At 43.1% G+C, this 23,960-nt stretch overlaps 1 protein-coding gene across 3 annotated transcripts in view; it reads right to left on the minus strand.

Annotated features, from left to right (window-relative positions):
- The window catches only part of Piezo (piezo type mechanosensitive ion channel component), a 237,466-nt gene that overhangs the window by 68,580 nt on the left and 144,926 nt on the right, over positions 1-23,960 (minus strand). For all 3 annotated transcript variants that reach the window (XM_050191503.3, XM_055062065.2, XM_050191500.3), the window contains one exon: positions 15,785-15,905. In XM_050191503.3, the coding sequence (XP_050047460.1) occupies positions 15,785-15,905 (121 nt within the window). The remainder of the gene's footprint in view (positions 1-15,784; positions 15,906-23,960) is intronic.

The following is a 23,960-nucleotide window of genomic DNA, read 5'->3' on the forward strand; positions in this document are numbered from 1 at the left end:
GTGCAAGCAGTGTCCATAGTACAAGCAGCTATAACAAGACAAAAGCAACAGGCTCTATTGGGTGCACATCAACTGCTTGAATTTCATGACAGCCAGAAGCACCATGCTGTGATAGCAAATTATTTACTTAGACACTTGACTTTTTGGGCGTGTGAGTAAGATGACATGAAGCAGTGAGCAGCTACTCTTACCCCCGTATTCAGAAATGCAACTGAAGTCGAAGCCCATGCTTGACTTGATTTAGATGACGCCTGGCGTTAACGTGCCCAAAGACGCTCACTGCGTTTCCTTCGGCGCGTTCACGATAGGTGTCACTCAGATCAAGTCAAGCATGGGCTTCAAATTAAGTTGCATTTCTGAATACGGGGGTTAATGTGCTAAAAGGAGGGCAGCTATGACACAGGTATGAGAGTCCAGCACAAACAGCCCAAAGCCACGAGACGACGCTGTCTGTTAAGTACAGACAGGCGAAAGCACTAGATGACAAGCTATAAAGACAGCAATGGCATTCAGACCACTGTGCACAATCACACCAATACTGGGAAAGGAAGCCTGCCATGTACTAGACCTTACATGATGACAACCCCAAAAGCTGCAACAGCTCATTTGCATTTGCCACTGCAGTGAGCAAAATAAGCATGAGAACTTCAGCAACAAATGTGCTACCTTGTTTGCACCAGGGCAATCTATAAACCACAATACAAGCAAAACCAAAGTGATGTATGCAACTTTGATCAAATACAGAATTTTTTGTACTCTCATCAATACAAGCAACGAAATAAGGAATCTAACCTGAAAAGCTGACGAATTATGTACATGGTTCACTGCTGTAGTGAGAGAAATATAAATTCACATTTACCTGCATATTCTAAGAAAACATGCAGGTATATTATGTATATTAGGTATAAGCAGGTAAACATGCAGTGCCTAACATAACAGCTGTAAGGAGAAGCCATCATGTAAAGCGAGCAGGCACAAACGGGCAGCTAAGGACAGGCCAGCTTTACACGCATAGTGCGAGGAGCGACGACTGGACCCCTGACGCTGTGGGGCAATGGCTGAAGGCCGGGGCACACTGGCAAGCCGCACGTGTGGCTGCCCAGCTGTTGATAGCCGGGGCTCCATGTAGCTGTCGAGGTAGGCTGTGAAGCCCGCTGAGACAGGTGACATTGTCAGCTGCCCCATGGATGGAGACTCTCCTCCACCTGCAGGAGGCTCTTCCTCCAGTAGGGATTGACCCCCCGCAGGGGTAGAGTAGGGGGTGGAGTACTCTGTTTGTAGATTGCCACACGTTTTTGGGGAAGAGAGGGGCCAATTTTATCTTGATAAACCTTTTCACTGACAAAACATTCTACCCAGTTGTATGTGCACCTGTTCATTATGAAATGGATTAGCTCTATTCACACAACAAATTTACACATTAATATGGAAAAATAAAGCTTCATCACAGTATCCTCTCATAGATAGCAATAATCCACAAGGGTTTTGTTGCTGAAGTTGGGCAAACACTATGGAGACAGATTTCGAACTGTATTGGCAAAAGCAATAGCCACTGAAAATAAAATGCTTTTAGCATTTTCTTAACCACACCAACTGCAAGATGTCAAAAGCAATCTGAGAAAAACCAACCTCGATCATTTTTGCTCATTAGTAACACCTGGGTGCTGAACAGCATCTGGCGTGTTACCTTTTTAATTTAAAATATGTCACTCACATCTTGCAGCAGTTCTGATTGGACCTATGCTGCAAGTTTGAACAGTAAGTGCAAAGTATTTTAGTAAAACAAGTTGGAAGTTAGATGGCTCGATGATGGCCCTTGCAGTGCCAGTTTGTCTTCATGCAAGTGGGTTCAGTTCATTCATTGTTTTCACAATGTTTTACATCAGGTATACATTTCAAGAGTCCAGGTGGGTGCTTTTTAAGCATGCTAGACGGGAAATAATTAACATTTTCATATTCGGTTTTTATAAAGAGTTCTCTCATGGAGTCCACATTCTCTAAACTTGATAAAATTCAGTAAGAATAGAAAATTACTAATTTCTTCTGCAGCTATACAGATTACACGATTCTGAAGGTACAAGAAATATGTTGAAACTAAATTTTCATTTCATAGAATTAGTAGACGCTTGAAGGGGTTAACTCCTCAAAGTGACACATTCAGCCTTCAAGTCTGAAACCTAGAGAGTTCTTTTAAAGGGACACTCAAGGGAAACACTAAGTCAAACTAAAGTGATATATTAGTGCTCGAGAATCTCCAAAGCGTCAATATTATCGTGAACAGGACCTTAATAATTGAGAAATCGAGGTAAATGCAGGACATAATTAGAGACACCTCTGGGACATTCAAGCACTTGTCTGATGACGAAAGCACTCCTCAGTTAAATTCTGTCCTGAGTACTCAACTACTCGTTGCAAAATACATCCTCGTATTGTATTATAAGATGAAATAAAATGCTACTTGTCCAGTTCCATTTCATGGTTAGAAAAGAGAACTAATTGAAATTACCGTTGACAACGATGCGAGCGTTAAAACGGTTTCGTTTTCGCTCAACTCTGTGCCACCCATGCTTTCGCGTTTCAGCACTTTCCTGATCACGTTGTGCTGCACTTGTTTTGCTGGCTCGTGAAACTCGCACAAACTGCAAGTAGCAGAGAATTCAACTTCCATGTGACGTTGCGGGATGCCCGAACGGTCTACGGCACTTAACCAAAAAGAAGCTTCAGCGGCGAATCTGCTACTCTGTCTTGGCTTGGTGCCGCTGTCTGTCGGGTGCCGTTTTACTCACTGATGGCAGAAAAGAGCGGTGATGGCGTATGCAACATCACCACTCCCCCGGTTGGGTGGCGGGAGATCTGAATTTCGAAAAAGGTATTCTGACCCTTCAGATAAAGTTTTCTCGTAAGCTTAGTCTTTTCTTGTCACAAAACAAGCGTTGCAAGGTTTCTGGAATGGTACCGTAAAAACCGGAATATAAGTTGAACTTTTTTTCAAAAAACCATTGCGAAAAGTCGACCCTTGTCTTATATACCGGACATTGGCGGAAAAACTACGGAAGTCTTGCAACAATGGGCGGATGAAGTAAAGAGCCGCCTTCGCCATCAGCAGCAGCGCGGCGTGGTGACATTGTGGCACCGCCAATTTGCGTTTACATTGTCGCAAAGTTATATTGGTTAAAGGCTACTTTTTCACATTTTCTTTCAAAATGAGCGGAAGCAGACGGCAATTCACCGTTGCCTTCAAGAAAAAGGCAATTGAGTGCGCGGAAGCTCACAGCAACCTTGCGGCACAGCATGAATTTGGAGTATCCGAAAAGAGCATTCGGTACTGGCGGAGGCAGAAGCAGCAAACCAACAGAAAACGTCATTCCGTGGGTGGACCGCAGAACTGGAAGACAAGGTTGCGGAGTTCGTCTGAGAGCTGCGTGTAAGATCGCTGCCTGTGACTGCCGAATGCATACATTTGGAAGCGGTAGAGATCGCGCATGCCTCTGGACTGGGCAGCGAGAAGCACTCGTCATCTGACTCTAGTTCGGACGACTCTGATCAAAGGCATTGCTCTGATTCGGAGTAGCACTTGCGCACTTCGTGCCCTTCTGTGTACTGTACACCTGGCCAATTTTTAACAGTATCGCACGACCATCGACCCGCGTGTTTGTTAGCACCTTATCACGGCACAGAGTGGCGAAATAGTGAAAGTAAACGCACGTGTACACATGCGCGTATCTTGTTTGTTTCGCCGCTCATCGCCATTAATAAGGTGCTGACAAGCACGCGGGTCGATGGCTGCGCGATACTGTTAAAAATTGGCCGGGTGCACATGCGAGCAGCATTTAAATAAATACTGTCACTATTGTGCATGAGTCGCATTTGTTCCAAGGTAAGGGTGTCTTTCGGTACTTTTGCCATTGAAAAAGATTTTTTTCATTTTTAGAATTCGTTAGTTGGGGGATCGACCTATATTCCTGTCCGACCTATAGTCCGGTTTTTACAGTACTTAAACAGTTTACACCGACTTAGTATTTGCCTTTAGTGTCCCTTTAACTCTTTCCTTACCGCAACCACTGAACGCAGGTCAAGGATGAGCCAAGAGTGCTGCACCCGATTTCAATCCTGGTGACATTACGGACTTGCTTTTCGATCTAGAATGGAGTATAAGGAGTAGACTTTCGCTTTCCGAGTAGTACATAATTTTTTGTTCTGCCATGTGGACGAAATTTTTAACGAATGTGCAGAGGTGTGCACCTGATAATGGTGAAGATGGCAGGCACGCTGGTAATTGCATTCTCACAAGAACGACATTCTTGCAATTCTGCTCTATCCTCATGATACTATAGCAGTGAATCTGAGGATGTCAGATAATCGAGTTCTCATAAGCTTTATTGTGATATATAGTATGCTGTTGTAACTGCAATAACATATTTAACCCTCTCACGGTCAATGACGTAAATATACGGCACCACGAACAAGTCCAAAATGGTCGATGCCATATATTTACGCCGCCGTCTGTAGGTTTAAAAAGCGCACCAATTTCCAAACTTTTTCTTTCCTCGCATGTGCTGCCACTAGGTGGGAATACAGGAATTTTTTTACTCACGCCTCCCTCTCGGTTTTCGTTGGATGGTTTGTTTGCTATGGCGCGTCTATATACTACCGCTCGCGCATTGGTGTGCGGGCGGGTAGGCGGAGGTTAGTTTGGGTTTCGTTCCGCGGGCAGTTCCGGTTTCTTGCGCTCCCAAAAATTATGGCTATCTCGTTACTAATCGCTCAAAAGGCGACTGCCTGTTACTCGATCGTTTATTGCTCACAGGGGTATGCATATGAAGAATGCCGCCGTGCATGCGCTTATTATTATTTTTTTTTTTTGAGACTCACAAGAACTAATTGCCTCTGGTTGGTGATAAGCTGAAGATTAGCGCAAGTTTGTCACACATTTTGCTTTTTTGACGGGCACACAACCACAGAGTTTTCTTGTGTGCGCTCACCTATGCAGTTCGATTACGCTATGGACGTAAATATTAGTGTAAGAGCAGGAACATTTAAGACTTGTGAAATATTCTCATGTGTGCATTTTCTAAGCCTTGAATTGTGTATAACAATGCATCAAATTTTTAATTCTTAGAAGTTTATTTCCTTTTTTTATTACTGTTATTCATGAATAAACAGTACATATACAGTCAAACCCGGCTATATCGAACTCGCAAAAAAACGCCTATCAGTTCGATATAGAGCATAATTCGATATAAGCCTGCTAAATAATTGGATGTCATAAAAGCACATACCATTTATAAAATCAGTTTATTGACGAAACTAGCTTAGTTTCGCATAAGTTAGTCCTGCATTTTCTTCTGCTTGGGCAATTTCGCTGCCTGCGACGCACGCACTTCCCCACGTTGTCTAAGGAGTCCGAGCAGCTGAGGCCGCAACCTTCCGCATTCGCGCAGAAGCACCGGACTAATGCGAGTGCACCAATCACTTCGGAGGATGTGGGCAAAGGACCGTAGTTGCTTTCCTCAACGTGCCTACTTTCATTTGTGCTCGGTACGATGTCGGCGATGTAGTCTTCGTTTCGGGATCTACCGTCGTCGCGACACCATCATCTGCACTCACAAACTCGTCCACCGTTGATTCGAATGTCCCGGAAATTTTGACAGCTCGCTCCAAACTTCGGCAACACCGGCAACGGCTTCGTCGCATTCATCAGAATTTACAGTCATCACCGAGCACGCGGAAACCGGCACGTATGACGAACGCCTCGTACACGGCCGTGCGTACGCGTCGGGCGCCATGGGCACCGGGTTGCGAGTCTGGCCACTTTAGCCCTAATCGTGCTGAGAGTGCTCCTCGGAATCTTGCACGCTACGGGGATATCGCGTTCGACGCGATTTATGAATTCGATCTTCACGACGAAAGGCGAATTCTGCCGCTTCATCACGGCAACACTGCGGGAGAAGGCCCACAAGGCGCAAACACGATAAACCAGAGAAGCAGCCAGACAACTCGCACTTTCGCCATCTTGCACGTAGAGCGCACAAGAACCTCTGATTGGCTGTCTGAGCAAGCGCTGTAGGCGGGCCAGGATCATTTTTTGCTGGGGAGTGTCGATAGATAGTGATCTAAAGAAAGGAAGGACGCTTGATTCTGCAACCCGTGAGGGAGCACGGCGAAGCGTCGTCAGGGGAGAGGGAGTGGGAAGTGAAAGATGATAGAGAAAGAGGGAGGATAATAGACTTCACTATGCGCGACAGGGGGAGTGTCGACGGCTCGCCCGAACAGCCCGAGGCAGCGCGGTCACGGTAGGGAGAGCGGTTGGATGGAGCCGCGCCGCCGGGTTTCCCCGATACCGCGAGGGAAAGCCAACTTCTGGGGGCACTTTTCCGCCGCTTGACGTTCGATATATCGGGAGTCACTGCAATATTTGTTCGATGTAAGCGTAATTTTTGCTATATATACTCATTGTAACTATACCGTGACCAGAAATTGTTCGATATATAGAATAATTCGATGTAAACGGGTTCGATATAGTCGGGTTCGACTGTATACCAATGCAATATATTTTTTGCTCACTTTACGGTCACCTTAGAAAAATTACGGAAAATATTTTTCGAAATAGGTCCCTTTGAAGAATTTAAATCTGCAATAAAAAAAATCGACCCTGGGTGGTCGCATACGGTGAAAAAAAAATCGACCCTGAAAGGGTCAATACAAAATCATTGCTAAAACCTTCAAGAAAGGGTCATTTGTTTCCATGTTACGGGAAGAGTTAAGAGGAAGCTTTAGCTCGGCTTAGAGGAAGCTTTAGCTCGGGGGCTTATAGCTAAATACATGGGAAAGGAGAAATCGTTTTTCTTGGGAACCACCACACCAATTTTGACGAGGTTCGCTTCATTTAAAAAAGTTAGAATCTCGTGACTATTGGTAAAAAATTGCAAATTTTCAGAAATAAGACTGCCAAGTTCACACTCAAAATACAGCAATTAAAAACTATATCACAATGCTGTAAGTTGTGTCTAATAGTACATCTAAAGTGGACCAAACTGATATATTACACATGGATCTCAAATAGAACACTTATATGAGAGTAGGACTTTTGCAAAACACTTCTGAACAATGTAACAAATTTTTGTAGGATATAAATTGATATATTAAATTTCTCCGTTTTGGATGCTCTAACAGATTTTATTTACAGAATTGCAATATCTGTTCTTGGTGCAGAGCTACGAATTTGTAAACTTTGTGCTTCTATGTTTTTTTAAAACTTACCATTCTTTTCAAATTCCTCATAAATTTTCAGGCCCTAAATCGCAATTGGCCCAGTGGTTATCCAAGAAAAGTGCTTCTGCATTTTATGTATACTTGAATAGACGGCATCGGAGTTGGGCCCAAGCTAAAGCTTCCTCTTAAGGCTATTGCAGTTTTTTTAAAGGGAAATCTTGTTTGAGGTAGTAGAATTTTACCACATTGGCTCGATTACTAGGAGTAGGCAAAATTTAAATGAGAAATCACAATAGGTAATTACCGAACTATGAAAATTCAATAGACGCTTTTTCAATAAATTACGTTATAGTACACATAATTGGAGGCATTGAAGCTGGTCAACGCTTGAGGTATCAGTTGCTATGGTTAGCATAAGATTTGACACATTTGTCTTCAAAATATTCCATGGAATACACAGCTGTTCTGTGTAAATTCGTACTACACTGCATAAGAATGGCTTTACGGTTTTTTAACCGGCGCATTACATGACCTGCCTAGCTCCATTTCTTTCTCTTAATGTGAATTAGAATATTGGCTATTCCCGTTTGCTCTCTGATCCACATCGCTCTTTCTGTCTCTTAATGTTATGCCTAACATTCTTCGTTCCATCGCTCTTTGTGCAGTCCTTAACTTGTTCTCAATCTTCTTTGTCAGTCTCCAAGTTTGTGCCCATATGTCAGCACCGGTAAAATCCACTGATTGTACGGCTTTCTTTTCAATAATAATGCTAAACTTCCAGTCAGGAGCTGACAGCATCTGCCGTATGCGCTCCAGCCCATTTTTATTCTTCCATAATTTTCTTCTCACGATCAGGGTTTCCTGTGAGTAATTGACCTAGGTAAATGCACTCCTTCAGAGACTCTAGAGGCTGACTGCGATCCTGAACTCTTGTTCCCTTGTCTGGCTACTGATCATTATCTGTCTTCTGCATATTAATCTTCTACCTCACTTTTACACTCTCTGTTAAGGTCCTCAATCATTTGCTGTAACTCGTTCCCAGTATTGCTGAACAGGACAATGTCATCTGCAAACTGAAGGTTGCTGAGATATTTGCTGTTGATCCTCGCTCCTATGTCTTCCCAGTTTAATAGCTTGAATACTTCCAAGCATGCAGTTAATAGCACTGGAGAGTTTTTGTCTCCTTGTCCGACGCCTTTCTTTATAGGTATCTTCCTACTTGTGGAGAATTAAGGTAGCTGTGTAATCTGTAGACATTTACCAAGATATTTATGTAAGCAGCCTGTATTCCTTGATTACGTAATGCCTCTGTGACTGCTGGTATCTCTACTGAATAAAATGTTTTTTCATTATCTATGAAAGCCTTATATATATGCTAACTGCGCACTGCGGATTTCTCTATTACCTGATTGATGATATGGATATCATCCATTGTAGAGTATCCCTTCCTGAAGCCAGCCTGTTCCCTTGGTTGACTGAATTCAATATAGCCAGAATAAGTATTGTATAGCCAATAAGTGTTGCCCTTATTCTATTAGAAATTATCTTGGCGAATATTTTATACAATACTGTAAGTAAGCTAATGGGCCTATAATTTTTCAATTCTTTAATGTCTCCCTTTATGTGGATTAGCATAATTTTGGCATTCTTCCAGTTCTCTGGGACCCTTGAAGTTGATAGACAGTTCATATAAAGGGCCGCCAGTTTTTCAAACATTATGTCTCCTCCATTTTTGATTAAAAATTAAATTATGGGGTTTAACATGGCAAAACCACTTTCTGATTATGAGGTACGCTGTAGTGGAGGACTCCGGAAATTTGGACCACCTGGGATCCTTTAACGTACACCTAAATCTAAGTACACAGGCGATTTTTGATTAAACTGACTGTTATTCCATCTTCTCCCGACACTTTTCACCGTTTCACGCCTTGCAAGGCCCTTCTAACTTCGTCACTAGTTATAAAAGGAGCCTCTTTAACCTGTTAATTACCACTTCGAATGGAAGTATCGTGGCTCCTCTGGGTACTGCACAGGTCAGTATAGTATTTTTCCGCTGCTTTTACTATACCTTCGAGATTGCTGATGATATTATCCTGCTTATCGTTCAGTGCATACATCTTGGTTTGTCCTATGCCAAGTTTTCTCCTCACTGATTTCATGCTGCGTCCATCTTTTAGTGCTTCCTCAGTCTTTTTCACGGTATAATTTTGAATATCCTTTATTTACTTCTTCTTGATCAGTTTGGCAGTTCCACGAATTCTATCTTATCTTTTCAGTTGGACACTTTCATTTTTTGTCTTTTCTTTATAAGGTTCTTTGTTACTTGGGACAGCTTGCCTACTGGTTACCTTGGTGCCTTACTTCTCACTTCAATTGCTGCTTCTGAAGGCAGCCTGGTTACGGTTTCATTAATTCCCTCTATGTCATCTTCATCTCTCTTTTCTAAGGCTGCATATTTGTTTGAAAGTACCAGGCTGAATTTGTCTGCTTTTACCCTTACTGCATCTAGGTTGGGCTGTTTTTGCTTGACCAATTTTACCCTTTCTCTCTTCAAATTGAGGTGAATCTTTGGCCTCACTAACCTATGATCATTGCACTTCACCCTACCTCACACTTTTACATCCTGCACTATGCTGGGATTGGCAGAAAGTAGGAAATCAATTTCATTTGTTGTTTCAGCATTAGGGCCTTTCAAGGTTCACTTTTTGTTGCTGCCCTTCCTGAATAAGGTGTTCCTTATTCGCAGCTTATTCCTTTCCGCGAATTCTACTAAAACCTCTCCTCTAGTGTTCCTAGAATCGGTGCCATAGTTACCAATTGCTTGTTCACCAGCTTGCTCTTTCCCCACTTTTGCATTGAAGTTGCCCATTACTACTGTATACTGAGTTTGCACTTTTCTCATTGCTAATTCAACATCTTCATAAAACTGATCTATTTCATCATCATCATGACTCGAGGTTGGGGCATAGGCTTGCACTACCTTTAATCTATACCTCTTAGTAAGTTTGATTACGGCTACTGCTACCCTCTCATTAATGCTGTAGAATTCTTCAATGTTGCCCGCTATATGCTTATGGATTAGAAATCCTACCCTGTATCGCTTCTTATCTGGGATACCTCTATAGCAGAGGACATGGCCTTTAGTCAGCACTGTACTGTATAAGCCTCACCAGTTCATCTAATCTCACCAAGGCCAATGATATACCAAACAATGTCTGATAGTTCCTCAAAGAGTCCTGCTAAGCTAGCCTCACTCGACAAAGTTAAGGTGTTGCCAGGGTCAGTTTCCATTGGCGGCCTGTTTGGGTCCAAACATTCCTAGCACCCCCTGCTGCGTTACAGGTCCGACCGCCGCCTTGGTCAGGTGCTCTGCAGTTGCTGGGGACTGAGGGCTATTGGTTAATCAAATGAGTCATCTGGAAGGGAGTGGCGAATACTGCACCAGGGGAGACCAATTCCTGTTCTGGTGAGGGAGTGTCTTTGCTCAAGCTTAGTGGGTCTTCCTAATTTAGTTGTACCTGGATTAGTATAGCCACACTCGCTCTCAGCATCTTTTGTCGGTGTCAGGTGCCACTCCAAGCCTGGAGATGTAGTGGAGATGTAGTGAGCTGTACAAGTCCCAATTAGTCACTTCAAGGATCACCTTACTGAATTCGCATTCCAAAATCCCTAACAGTCTGTTGGAAGCAACTAGCACAGTGAATGAAACCTTAGCAAACTTGACGTGTTGGCACTGGCCACCTTCAGACCAATTAAACCAAGTTTTTTACCTCTTGCATGTGGTCAACTGCCGTACACAATGGGATAAAGCCACAACAGGCAAACATTTTGTTTAAGCAGTGCTAATGGAAAATGGCAGTTTTGAGCGTGACATATTGTAGCAGCTAATTTGGAGACTGGCCATGGTTACACCATGTCCCAGGAGAATGAAAGGAAGAAAGGCCTCGGCTCACTAGCCACACTAGCCCAACAGCTTACTATTCTGAGAAATCACCTTGCCAATGAAAGTGAGTGTATGGACAGTAATTGAAATGGCTGCAAATGTGTCACAGGTACAATGTTCATGCACCAGGGTCATGTTTGAAAAATCTATGAAAACATCACATGGCGTCAGAAGTTTCACCATGGGGTATGTAGTACTACTAAGGCCTTGATCGAATAATTGAGCAGGTCTGAATGATTGGTTGGCAACTGCATTCTTTCTTGGCCAAAGGCATATGCATCAGGTCTGTCAAACCATTAAAACGAGTTGAAAACACTAATCGAACCAAAATAGTATTAAGAAGTTAGACAGGTATACCATATTTACTCGCATAATGAACACACTCGCGTAATGAATGCAGCCCCCACTTTTCCAATCAAGAAGTAGGTTTTTTTTTTCTTTTTCTTGCATAATGATCGCACCCTGAACTTGCTGCCGTGAAGTAGGAAACGCACTGTATGATTCGGCATCTGATATGGCGTTTGGCGGGCGCGATTGTGTCCGACGCTGTGTCGGATGCCGAATTGTACCACGTCTCCTACTTTCATTGCAATAGCAATTATATGGACGCTCCAGGTACATTTTGGCCATCGTCATTGTCGAGCTCCGCATCGTGTAGGTGTGAGTGAAAACGTGCGAGGGAAGCTGACAATCGTGGCTCAATCTTGCGTGCTGTCTTTCGTCACGCAAAAGGCCCCAGGAGGGACGGGGGGGGGGGGGGGGGTGAGTGGGGATGGCGGCGTTGTACTCTGGAAGCAACTGCGCATTGCACAACAGAGCCTGAGAGGCACTGACGATCGCGGCTCAATCTATGACGTACAAGGGAGGAAAGTGGGAAGGAAACACGCAGTCTTCCATCGCACGCATGGCGCTGGGCCGGAGGGGAGGGAAAGGGGTGCATGGGTTCTTACTCCGGCAGCCAGCAACTGCACATTGCGTGGCTGCAGCGCACCCTATTTTCAAAGCGATCTGCGTCAGGGGCTGAGTTGATGGCGGCTCATACCTTTGTGCGTGCTGCATTCCTGCCGCTCAGTTTGCATTGAAGCCAATGTTCGCAAGTTTATATGGCCGATAAAACTACTATCCTTACTTCGTATAGTTGTCAACACATTTGCTTTCGCAATCGATGGTTCGCATTTGTGGTGCAGCTGACTTCATTAGTGGCGGCCACAGAAAAAAAAGATCACCCAAAATTTTACCCCGCATAATGAACACACCCCCCAATTTTGCGCATATTTCTCGAGAAAAAAGTGTGATCATTATGTGAGTAAATACGGCATTTAACTAGACTGTACAATGTTAGGATCGGCCTGCAGGGGTAGTGCTCTGCAAAACTATCTAAGCCAGCTGCAGGTGCTTCGATCGATCCGCGGTGTTGGCGCCCTTCAGAGAACCGGCGAGGACGACAGTGCTAACCGACCATGAACTTCCTTCGGAGAACTGGAGACTACGGCAGCGTTAATCCACCATGCGCCTCGTTCGGAGAATCGGCGACGGCAGCAGGGCTGGCCATGTTTGGCGCCCCGTGTATTGTTGGTTGATTTGCCGGGTCTTCATGGTCTCTCTGCAGCAAGAAGAGCTCCCCTAACAAAAGGGTGCTTTGCGGTACGTTTTCCTCGGGCCCCAGGATTCGTCGCAGTTTGCTGACACTCGTGGCGACTACAGGAGAAAGGCAGCTCTGGAAATTATAGGCGCCGGCTGAGGTCAGGCGTGACCACCTGGCTACGAAGACGCGCTCAACTCGGGTTCTGGGAAACCAGTGCATACGTGTGTGTGTAAGCCCTCCCGCTCAAAGGCGGCTCGGCTTCGATGACTGGTCGAACGGTTCTCTCACCTAGGGATCTAGGGAGCACGGAGTGTTTATAAGCAGCAGTTTGTTGGCTGCTAGGTGTGCTCGTCAGTGTGCTCTGTGATTGTGCTCGTGCTCGAGAAGCAATGTGTTTGGAACTTCGTGCTCGCATGTTGTATGCTTCGTCTTGCGTGCCCATTTGGGAGCCACGCTAGACTGTCGAAGGTATCTCTTGTTTAAAATGTAAATACTGTAAATAAACCCTGTATGCCTAGTTCCTCCCAAGTTCCTCCCTACGACCTACAACCCTTACAACTGGTGGCAGCGGTGAGATCGTCCGACAATTCTGACAACAAGAAGAAAAGAAAGGAAGACAAATAACACTCTGTGCTTTAAGATGCTATGCATGATACAGCGACTATGTAAACAGAATTGGTCCCCCAATGCAATATTGAAGCGGATTGTCAAGTGTCTTGTACAAACGCAGCAACAGTGGGTATAGAAAGAGGAAGTTGTTTTCATATTCCATGCTATATTTTCCAGCTAAGTTTACATTCAGGTCCAGTGATGGGCACACTCATGAGAACTTGACTTTTGCGTTCAGTATCATAACACTGTCTGCATCACATACACACAACACCTACTACACATTGTATGCATGTTCACTTTGCAGTAACATTAATAGCTTCACTAAAAGCTCATGAAGCATTTATAAACTTGTGATGCCTCTTTCACAAGACAACAAAGAAGGTGAAAAAAATTTAAATTAATTAAATTATGGGGTTTTACGTGCCAAAACCACTTTCTGATTATGAGGCACGCCGTAGTGGAGGACTCCGGAAATTTCGACCACCTGGGGTTCTTTAACGTGCACCTAAATCTAAGTACGCGGGTGTTTTCGCATTTCGCCCCCATCGAAATGCGGCCGCCGTGACCGCGATTCGATCCCGCGACCTCGTGCTCAGCAGCCTAACACCATAGCCACTGAGCAACCACGGCGGGTGTGAAACAAATGCACTGCAAAATTGTGCTCCTAGCACATTACTTGTGTTTGCACTTCTAAGCAGTGCATTACAAAAACTTGATCTTAGGAATCTTCCTTAACATGATCTTGGCTTGTAGCGCGAAGTGAACACGGACACAGAAAGGAGCAGACAGGACGAGCTCTGCTCCTTTCTGTGTCCGTGTTCCCTTCGCGCTACAAGCCAAGATCATGTTACTGTACTAACTCGCCCAACTGTCTATCCTTTTGAACCTTCCTTACTTAGCAGACTCCCACCCCAGTTAGAAACAAAAACTAAACTGGCCCAATTAAACACGACTATGTAAAATGGCTAAGCAGTGATTACTTTAATTACAGGAGTAAATGATACTTACACTCGGCCTCCCCTTTCCCCCGACAAACACACTTTGTTGTCTTAGATACATATTGGCCACTTGAAAGCAGCACAACTTGCTCGAATTGCCTGGCTTGTGCATCTACGATGAGCATTGTGGGGACGCTAGACTGTCACATGTTCCCTGATGTTTTCCCCGCATGGCTGTCGCGTCACCTGTAATCTGGCTTCTCCACATAGCTAAGCGCCGACGGTGGTCAGTGTAGTTGCAACATATTACGAGAGATGGCACGAGTGTTGTGCCGCCGCTAATGCCACCTAATGGAGGGGTTACTGGGGCGCGAAAGCAAGTAGGCTCTTCCTCTCTGGCTTGGGGCTGGTGAGCTGCATGGACATTTTGCACGCTTGCCCACCGCTCATGAGACCATCCTGCAAAACGCTTAGGAGCACGACACCGGGATGGACAAACACGATCGTTCGAGCACAATGTCGTTCACATGACTGCACACGCAAACGAACAGGCATTGATGTCCAGTTAGGGAGCGAACGTATTCGCTCGCTATCTGGTCGTGGTGAGTCAGGTCTCCTCAATTTGTTGTGTGCGTATCGGCATGTTCAATGGGAAGTAATTCGCCTAGCAGGCATTAGTGTATGAAAGCTGCAGTAAACGCCATTTTGATTGTTTGCACTACTGTGTTGTCATTCCTTTGTCCTGAGAGCATGTTTGAGACCCCACAACATTCATCATTATCTGTGGCTGAGTCCTGGTACTCGAGATATTAGACCCAATATGCTCAAGGAATCTTATGCTCCAGAGGATTATATGCCCATTGGATAGCACACAACAAATGCATAAATGCATTGTTGCAGTACCTGTGTCACACAAGGCCATATCCTCACCCATCTTCATTTTACAGCGAAGCTGTTAAGCTACTTAGCCCATTATCATGTCCGCGTGTAGAAAAAAAATCCAGAAGATCGTGCAACGCTGGGCTGACTTGTGGCGGAGGTGACGCAGGTGTTAAGCACTCCCCACATGTGGGCGGATCCTGAAGACAATACAATAACAGGCCTACCCGCGGCAGAAGTGAAGGAGACAAACACTCCCCAGATGCGAGCCGATCCCAAAGATAGTGCAATGCTGGGCCAACCCGCGGCGGAAGTGAAGCAGGCGTTAAACACTCCCCATACGTGGGCCAAACTCGAAGATAGTGCAATACCGGGCTAATCTGTGGCGGAGGTGAAGCAGGCGTTAAGCACTCCCTGTATGAGGGCAGATACCGAAGATAGTGAAACGCCGGGCCGGCCTGTGGTGTGAAGGCGCAGTTTGCCATTAAGGAGCCCACATACACAGCTTCGCCAGTAATCCTTCTTCACAGAGTGGAAGGGCACAGAGTTTTTCTATTAATATTTTACTAGATGTCTTGTGGTAAACCTCCCAAAAAAGAAAGAAAAAGCACTTACCTTGAAAGTGTGTCTCTGGTTCAACATATTCACCAGCCCTAACTTTGTGCTGGTTCGCACGAATTTTGTCCATCTTCCGTTTTATTTTTTCCATGATGTCTCTCTCCGCTGCTCTTTGTTCCTGTGTGAAAGACCAGTGCAAGTTCTACAAGCTTCTCAGTTGCTGATTTATACTAAATAAAATAACTATAAAAGGGAGAGCCATTGTAACAACTTGCCTGGCAAATTGAATAGTTCTTGCTTTTCACTTTGCATTTGATTTGAGAACTTGATAATCAATATTTCTTAATACCCGATTTAACCAAATATCAGGCATACTATAGTAGAACCTTGTTCATACATTTTGGGGGGGAAAAAATGAGAGAAAGAATTTGCTAACTGGGAAAACGTATGATCTGAGGTAACAAAAAGTTTGACAGACTCAACTATTGTTGATATCTACAAAATGCGAAGGCTTGCGCCGATTGTTGCGGCATGAGACGCCGACATGCACCGAGCTAGCTGGTGGTGCTCTGGAGGCCTGAGACACGTTTTGTTGTTTTTCCATTACGTGGTGTTTTAAGAAGGTGATGCGAAACTGTAAGGAAATCAAGCTGGTGGTCGACACTGGATGCTGCTGAAGCGAAACGCGATGCCCACATCGTGCCGCTTGCAGCAGGGAACAGAGGTGAATTTGGATTATCGTCTAATAAAAGCATGCAGTAAGCTACCAATGGCACTACACACTATAAATCAGATACGTGAAGATGCTTATCGCAATTTGCTTGCTGGCAATAGCTGTGAATGCCAAGTGTGATGACCCCAGAGAAGATTAGCTGGTACTGAAATGAGAAACTGAGTGCATGCCGGCGTTTTCACAGGAGACAGGGTGAGGGGAGGAGTATTGCAGTGAAGCTGCCATGGCGGGCAGACATGTTTCGATCATGCGCGCCTCGCACATTCTCTTTTTTTCATGGGATCTAGTGGCTGAAAAACGTATTATGGGTGAATCCAGATAAGAACGAACAGGTGGTCTTGGTCACAATTCCTGATTTTGATGAAATTTACTTTAGGCGCAGGTTTTGGGCCCAGAACAAGGATTCTGAACTTAGTTTCGTGAAAAAAAAAAAAAAAAAAAAAAAAAATTCTCCTGAAAAAAAAAAGAAAAAAAAAACAACACAAATTTTGGCCATCAAAAACACTTTCCCGCCAGTTTTGCGAATTGTGAACTTTGAGCATGCATAAAGAAACAATAGTACACTTCTCCATCACAATATTTTCCCCATAAAGAACAAGTGGAATGCTACCTTACGAATACTTTATTACAGTTGGCTACGGAAGGAATCCTGAGAAAAAAAAACCCACTAACATGGTAAACGGACCGAAATACCTGCAATTCAGGATTTTATTGCTGTGGACTAATTAAAGTGAGGATAATAAAACTCTGTGCACATGAAGTTCTAAGTTCTCACATTATTTCGAAATAATTTTCATTGCTTTGTTAAGCACCATTATATTTAAAAAAGCACTTAAACATAAATGGTTTGCCAAAGACATTGAAATTTGAAAATAGTTTTCTGAAAAAGCCCATTTTTAATTTCTTTGAAGATCACTCTGGTTGAAATCAAGGATGTCGTCTACCACTGTGCGTAAAAAACATTGCATTATTTGAGTACCAAAAAAGTTTCAAAGCGTCAAATATGACCACACTCAGCCAAGTGGCCGCAACGCGAATTTCGTGTGTTCTGGTTTGTTGAGCTATGCAAGAACTCAACGTAATATTCATTGTCCAAATATAACGCTGCCAAAAGGCAATGCTGTCCGGTGTGGGCAACAACCTTTTTTAACCACACAGTTGCACGTGTTGTATGTCAGTGTGGCCGAGGAAGAAGGCTGACAGTAGTGTTGCCATGGGGTTATATTTTATTAATCTGGTCTTACACCTTTTTAAGACCATTCAACATTTGATTTCACTGCTGAAGAAGTTGCTTATTCGAAGCAACTGTTCTTGCCACGAACAACTGCAGTTCGGAGTTAGGGGTGCGCTTTCACTCCCACATATGCCACGACTGAATACCAGGCCTTGCAGGAAACCGCAACCCATTCTCTTGCCTTCAATCGCCTGAAAGATTCAATGTCAGATTTTGGAGCGTAAATTAATGTAACCTTTGGGAGATTAGAAGTCATAACTTGCTCCATATCAGAAGCAGAGTTGATGGCAGATGAGGCAGGATTCCAAAGGTTGTGTAGCGTCGCCTGGTGCTTCACAATGCCTCCGATTTCATTGCAGGCATTTTTCCAGTGTCCAGAAGCACAAAATAACCACTTCACCAAAGTGTACCGGTTGTTTTTCAATTCATGAATTTGAAATTTGTTCTTGATATGAGCAGAAGCACTGTCACTGACATAAGTAACATGAGTGTACACTCCGATGTGCTCTTCAAGCCATTCGTGCGTGCCTCATAATCAGTAAGTGGTTTTGGCACGTAAAACACCATAATTTAATTAATTTCTTTAAAGCCATTTGTGCACCTTAGCCACTGTGTAGCACGCATGGGCCGAGTCTTGACACATGTCATTGCTTATGACAGCAAAACTGTGTGCTCCTTTCTGGGTCGTGGTCACACAGGTGAATTATGGTAACTTGACTTTTACTTTAGTGATGAGACTGAATTTCGTCTGGTAGCATGACTGTCCAGTTCTCTGCAAACTTGAAATGCAGAAGAACACTTACTTTCTGCATAGACTTCTTTTCTTTACTGATTGCTTCACCTTGAATGCGCCTGACGTAGTTGTGGCTTATCCATTTCTTTAGGTATGTCTGAAGGTGCTCCAAGAATGCACTCAGGGTAGACTTTCTTTATTGTCACCTTTCTCCCAAGTCGCTTATATTTCTTCATCTTCAGGAATTCTGTCAGTCAATGTGAGAGCTCTGACCGTCTGACACACTGGACACTCTCCAAGTTCGCACTTCAAGGAAAAGTGATTGTACAGGCAAAGGTCGCGAAAGTTCCAGCACACATACTGCCAATTTTATGTTAGCACAATAAACACAGACACATACTTCCTGTGTCGGCGTGGGTGTGACCCATTTCGGTCGCAAAGAGTAGAACTTAGTCCAATCGATTGCACTGTCAGGATGAGCTTCCTTAAAAATGTGGTAAGCTTCACGTATAGAACATGTAATTTCACGTTTCAGAATAAATTCTTTCTTGCCATCCAATATAACGTGAACCACATCCTTCTTATTTGGGCTCGGCTGGCTACAATTAAACTAATCTTCAGTGTAATAGTCCAATGCTGCTTCGAGATTTTTCTGGTCTACCCTTTTTCTTGTATAGGGACTGGGCCAGACCACACACCATGACTTTCTTTGTACTTTCTGGATTAACGATCATGCAGCATGTCGCTGTTGGAATAACATGCTGTATCTCTTTGATGTCAAGCGACTTTGGCAGCAAAGTTAAAAAACGACAATGCTCACTGAACGACTCCAAAGCTTCACAGGCTTGCTTTAAGTTGTTCAGCCAGTCTGAACAGGTATTGCAGCTTTCTGTCCTTCATGTCACAGGCTGGCTTTCTGTGTCATATGCTCAAGAAGAGACCTAAGTCTCTTCTTGAGAGCATTCTTAAATTCTCCTTCCTTTCGCATGGCATATGAGCTTCGGTGTTTTCTTTTAATAGAATGTGGAGGTTTTAGTGGCGAAACTTCTGGGCACTACACATACCTGTTGAGCGCTTCAAAGGCAGCTTGTTTTGCAACAAACACTTCCTGTGACGTAGATGCCTCCTCAGACTCGGATGAAATGTCATTTCCAGATGTTTCAACCACTGTCGATGCATCCTCATTTGTCAGCGTGTGATCACGAGCCGGAGGAGTTGAAGAATCCGCGGTCAGTGCCTTGAAGCGATTGACACAGCTCCCACAGAAAAAATCAGTTTCTCGAACAGGAACACTCGTATCAGGCAGGTGTTGCCTTACTTGAACAATGCCCAAGTCCTTTACGCTACGAGAGTTCCGCTGATAAATTTTCTTCCTGCGTCTCTGCAGATAGTCAGCACAAACTGCATGTTTCAGGCTATACTTTGGGGCTTCAGCCATCACAGCGAGGGAAGAAACATGCGTCATGCACTGGAGATGTCCTCAGAAAAACTAACGGCAGACCTAATGTATAATATACCTTGTTGACACCCTGACAGCTTTCACCGTTCACTTTCTATGTTCCTAATCTCATTCACTCTGCGAACTTCGGTGTCACGCGCAGGCGGACTCCGCTTACAATCGAAGCGGCACTGATTGCAGATCGCCTGCTAAAGATTGTTAAGTACCGGATCGGAAGACAAAGCTTGAAGCACCATGCAACCCGGCAGCGCATTTCTTTTCTCTTTTCTTATTTTAATTTTTTTAAGGCTTCTTTATAAGTATGTCGGGAAAATTATTTTTGAACGACCTGCGTGTGACTTGCAGCACAATATTTTATTTCAGAATACTGCAGGCCATTGCTTGGCCCAAGCAGGAATGAATTTACATTGTTACATAACCAAAAGAATAAAATTTATACAATGTTAGCAGCACACATATATCAAAAGAATAAACCAAAAGAATAAAATTGTACAATATTAGCAGCATACGGATACCAAAAGAATAAAATTATACAATATTAGCAGCACAAGGATACAAAACATACATATCAGGTAAGGAGACGATGTAACGCATCAGAAAAATTTTGTGAGGAAAAAACAGATGCCGGTAACGAATTCCAATCTTCTACTGTTCTTGGGAAAAAACTGTACTTAAAGCTGTTAGTTTTGGCGAAGATGGGAGCAAGTGAATGCTCATGAACGCTCCGAGTCCTTCTCACTAGAGGACGCTTAATGCACTCTGGAAGCTGGAGCTTATTTTTTCCTGTTAAACTATTGTTTAAGAATACCAATCTATTAATCTTTCTGCGGGTTTCTAGTGTATGAATGTTATTTGAGATCATTAACTGCGAAGGAGAGTCTTCCCTTTTGTATTTTCCGTATATAAACCTAACCGCTTTCCTATTGACTTTTTCAAGGGTCATTATATCTTTTTTTGTGTATGGGTCCCACACTACTGAAGCATATTCAAGTAAAGACCGCACACAAGTTTCGTAAGCCAATTTTTTTATGTGTGCAGGGGCAGTTTTTAGCTTTCTTCGTAAAACCCATAGCTTTCGAAATGCAGATGTAGAAATATTAGTAATGTGAGCCGACCATTTTAACTTATTGTCGAGTGTTATGCCTAAATATTTATATTTGTCAACTTCCAAAATCAGGTTGCCGCGAAGGAAGTAAGGAAGCAAAATGGGAGACTTCTTTCTAGTTATACGTAAGAGAACAGTTTTTTCACTATTAAGTTCCATAGCCCATTTCAGACACCATTCTTCAATAGCAAAAACTGCTTTTTGAACACAGATGTGGTCATGTTCAGATGAAATTTGTTTAAACACAACACAGTCGTCTGCAAACAACTTAACAGAGACATCTTTAGGAACAACCGCAACTAAATCATTTACATATATTAAAAATAACAAAGGTCCCAGCACACTTCCCTGAGGAACTCCTGAATGAACATTAACAACACTAGAAGCGGTCTTATTAATTTCCACATATTGCCGTCTGTCTGTAAGGTAGTCTTGAATCCATCGAATAATAAAAAATGGTATACCCATACATTCCATCTTATAGAGAAGTTTGCCATGTGGCACCTTATCGAAGGCCTTGCTAAAATCAAAGAAAACCACGTCCGTTTGCCCGGACATATCAAGCACCCGCGCAAATTCATGTACAGACAAAACAGTCTGAGTAACTGTGGATAACCCCTGCCGAAACCCGTGCTGATTATCCGACAAAAGATTATGATCGCTCAGGAACTTTCGCAGGTAACCGGCTACAATATGCTCCAACATCTTACAGCAACTGGATGTTATGGAAACAGGCCGATAATTTGAAACAGACAATCGATCACTTTTCTTATATACGGGAACCACCCGTGCTATTTTCCATTGTGAAGGAATTTTTCCGTTTGCTAATGAGAGTTTAAAGATGTCTGTGAGGCAGCCTGATATTTGTTCTGCGTAACGCCTCAAAAATACATTTGGAAGACCATCGGGTCCAACGGATTTTTTAGTGTCCAGTTTCAAGAGCATCGCCAGAACACCCTCACGATTTATCTCAATGCCATCCTCTGGTGCAGCCACTGCTTTTATTTCATATTCATCTAATTCTGAAAACACCTCGTAGAAATACCGATTAAAATTCTCAGCTATTTCGGCAGCATCAGTGATAATCTTGTCCCTAACTTTTATTTTAGTAAGTGCATCTTTGGGTTTACTCAAATGCTGCCAAAATTTCTGCGGATCAGTCTTTAGAAACTCTGCTAATGTGTGTGTAAAATATTTAGTCCTGGCGCAGCTCACCTTTGATAATAGCTCACGTTTGATTTCTATAAACAGTGGCGTTGACGTCCCCTGCTTCTTACGATATCTCTTAAGTCTACGCTTAATGTGTATAATTTCACGAGTAATCCATGGATGTTTCCGCTTTTTAAGTATTTTTCTGTTTGGAACGTATTTTTTAATGCAATGCCTAAGCACATTAGCGAACCTTTGCCAAGAGCTTTCCACATCATCACATGTAATCCCAACATTTTCTTCAATGTAGTCAATAATCGCCACATCGTCAGCTCTACTAAATTCCTTAACTGTAGCGACATCAAACGCACGTGTTTTTGATTTTTCGACCTTCCAGGAAAAAGAAATTAACTTATGGTCAGATATGCCAGGTTCAATTGTAACAGTTCCTTGTTTAAATCCTTCACTAATGAACAGCAGGTCAAGAATTGATGTTCCGCGAGTACATTCAGTAACTATTTGGTCAAGACCAAGAGCAAGCATAACATCAAGGATTCTATCGCTCGTATGCGATAATCCAAAAGACAAATTGTTCCAATTTATTAAAGGCAAATTAAAGTCACCCGTTACAATAACATTCTTATTTCGTAACAACAACAAACGGTCATACAATTTACTCAAAAAGCTTTCATCAGTGTCTGGAGCACGATAAACTGCACACAAATAAAACGCCGTTTCCTTCACTTTGATTTTCAAAAAAAGGCTTTCATGCTCAGCAATCTGGCTTTCTACGTCAACATCGACAAAGGATTTAACAACCACAGCAACACCACCCCCTCTAGATCCTCGGTCCCGCCGATATAACCGATAACCTGGTGGGACTATGTCATCGTCACTTATTTGGTCGTGTAGCCAGGTTTCAGTTATGACACACACGTGCGGATCCAAAGAGTGCAAACAATCTTCCAGTTTATCTTTTTTGTTCACAATGCTTCTTGCATTGCATATCAGCGGCGCAGCCACTAGGCTGAGCGTGGTCACATTTGACGCATTGTAACTTGTTCAGTACTCAAATAATGCAACGTTTTTTATGCACAATGGTAGACAACGTCCTTGACTTCAACTAGCGATTTTCCAAAAAATTAAAAATGGCCTTTTTTAGAAAACTATTTTCAAATTTTCATGCTTCTGGCAAACCACTTATGTTTAAGTGCTATATTTAAATATAATGGTGCTTGACAAAGCAACAAAAATTATTTCTAAAGAGTGTGAAAACTTACAAGTTCATGTGCACCGAGTTTCATTATGCTCACTTTAATTAGTCTAGAGCAATAAAATTTTGAATTGCAGGTATTTCAGTCCATTTACCATGTTTGCTATTTTTTTTGCTCTCAGAGTTCCTTCCGCAGCCAACTGTAATAAAATACTCATAAGGTAGCAATTCCACTTGTTCGTTGTGGGAAAAAAATATTGTGATGGAGAAGTGTACTATTGCTTCTTTATGTGCGCTTAAAGTTCACAATTCGCAAAACTGGCGAAAAAGTGTTTTCGACAGCCAAAATTTGTGCATTTTTTTTCCAAGCAAACAAAATTTTTTTAGACAATACTAAGTTCAGAATCATTGTTCTTGGCCCAAAACCTGCACCTAAAGTAAATTTATACTATATAGTAAGTAAATAAAGGACCACCTGCTTGGTCTTATCTGGATTCACCCTTGCAGTTGGGCGACATACTGAACGTTGGTGCCAGAAAGTCGTGTTTTTCTGAAAGGTATGAACCGGTAAAAAATGAGCGTAACTGTATTGGATAATCTTTCATGT

Source organism: Dermacentor andersoni, chromosome 1 (assembly GCF_023375885.2).
Source record: "Dermacentor andersoni chromosome 1, qqDerAnde1_hic_scaffold, whole genome shotgun sequence".
NCBI classification, from domain to species: Eukaryota; Metazoa; Arthropoda; class Arachnida; order Ixodida; family Ixodidae; genus Dermacentor; species Dermacentor andersoni.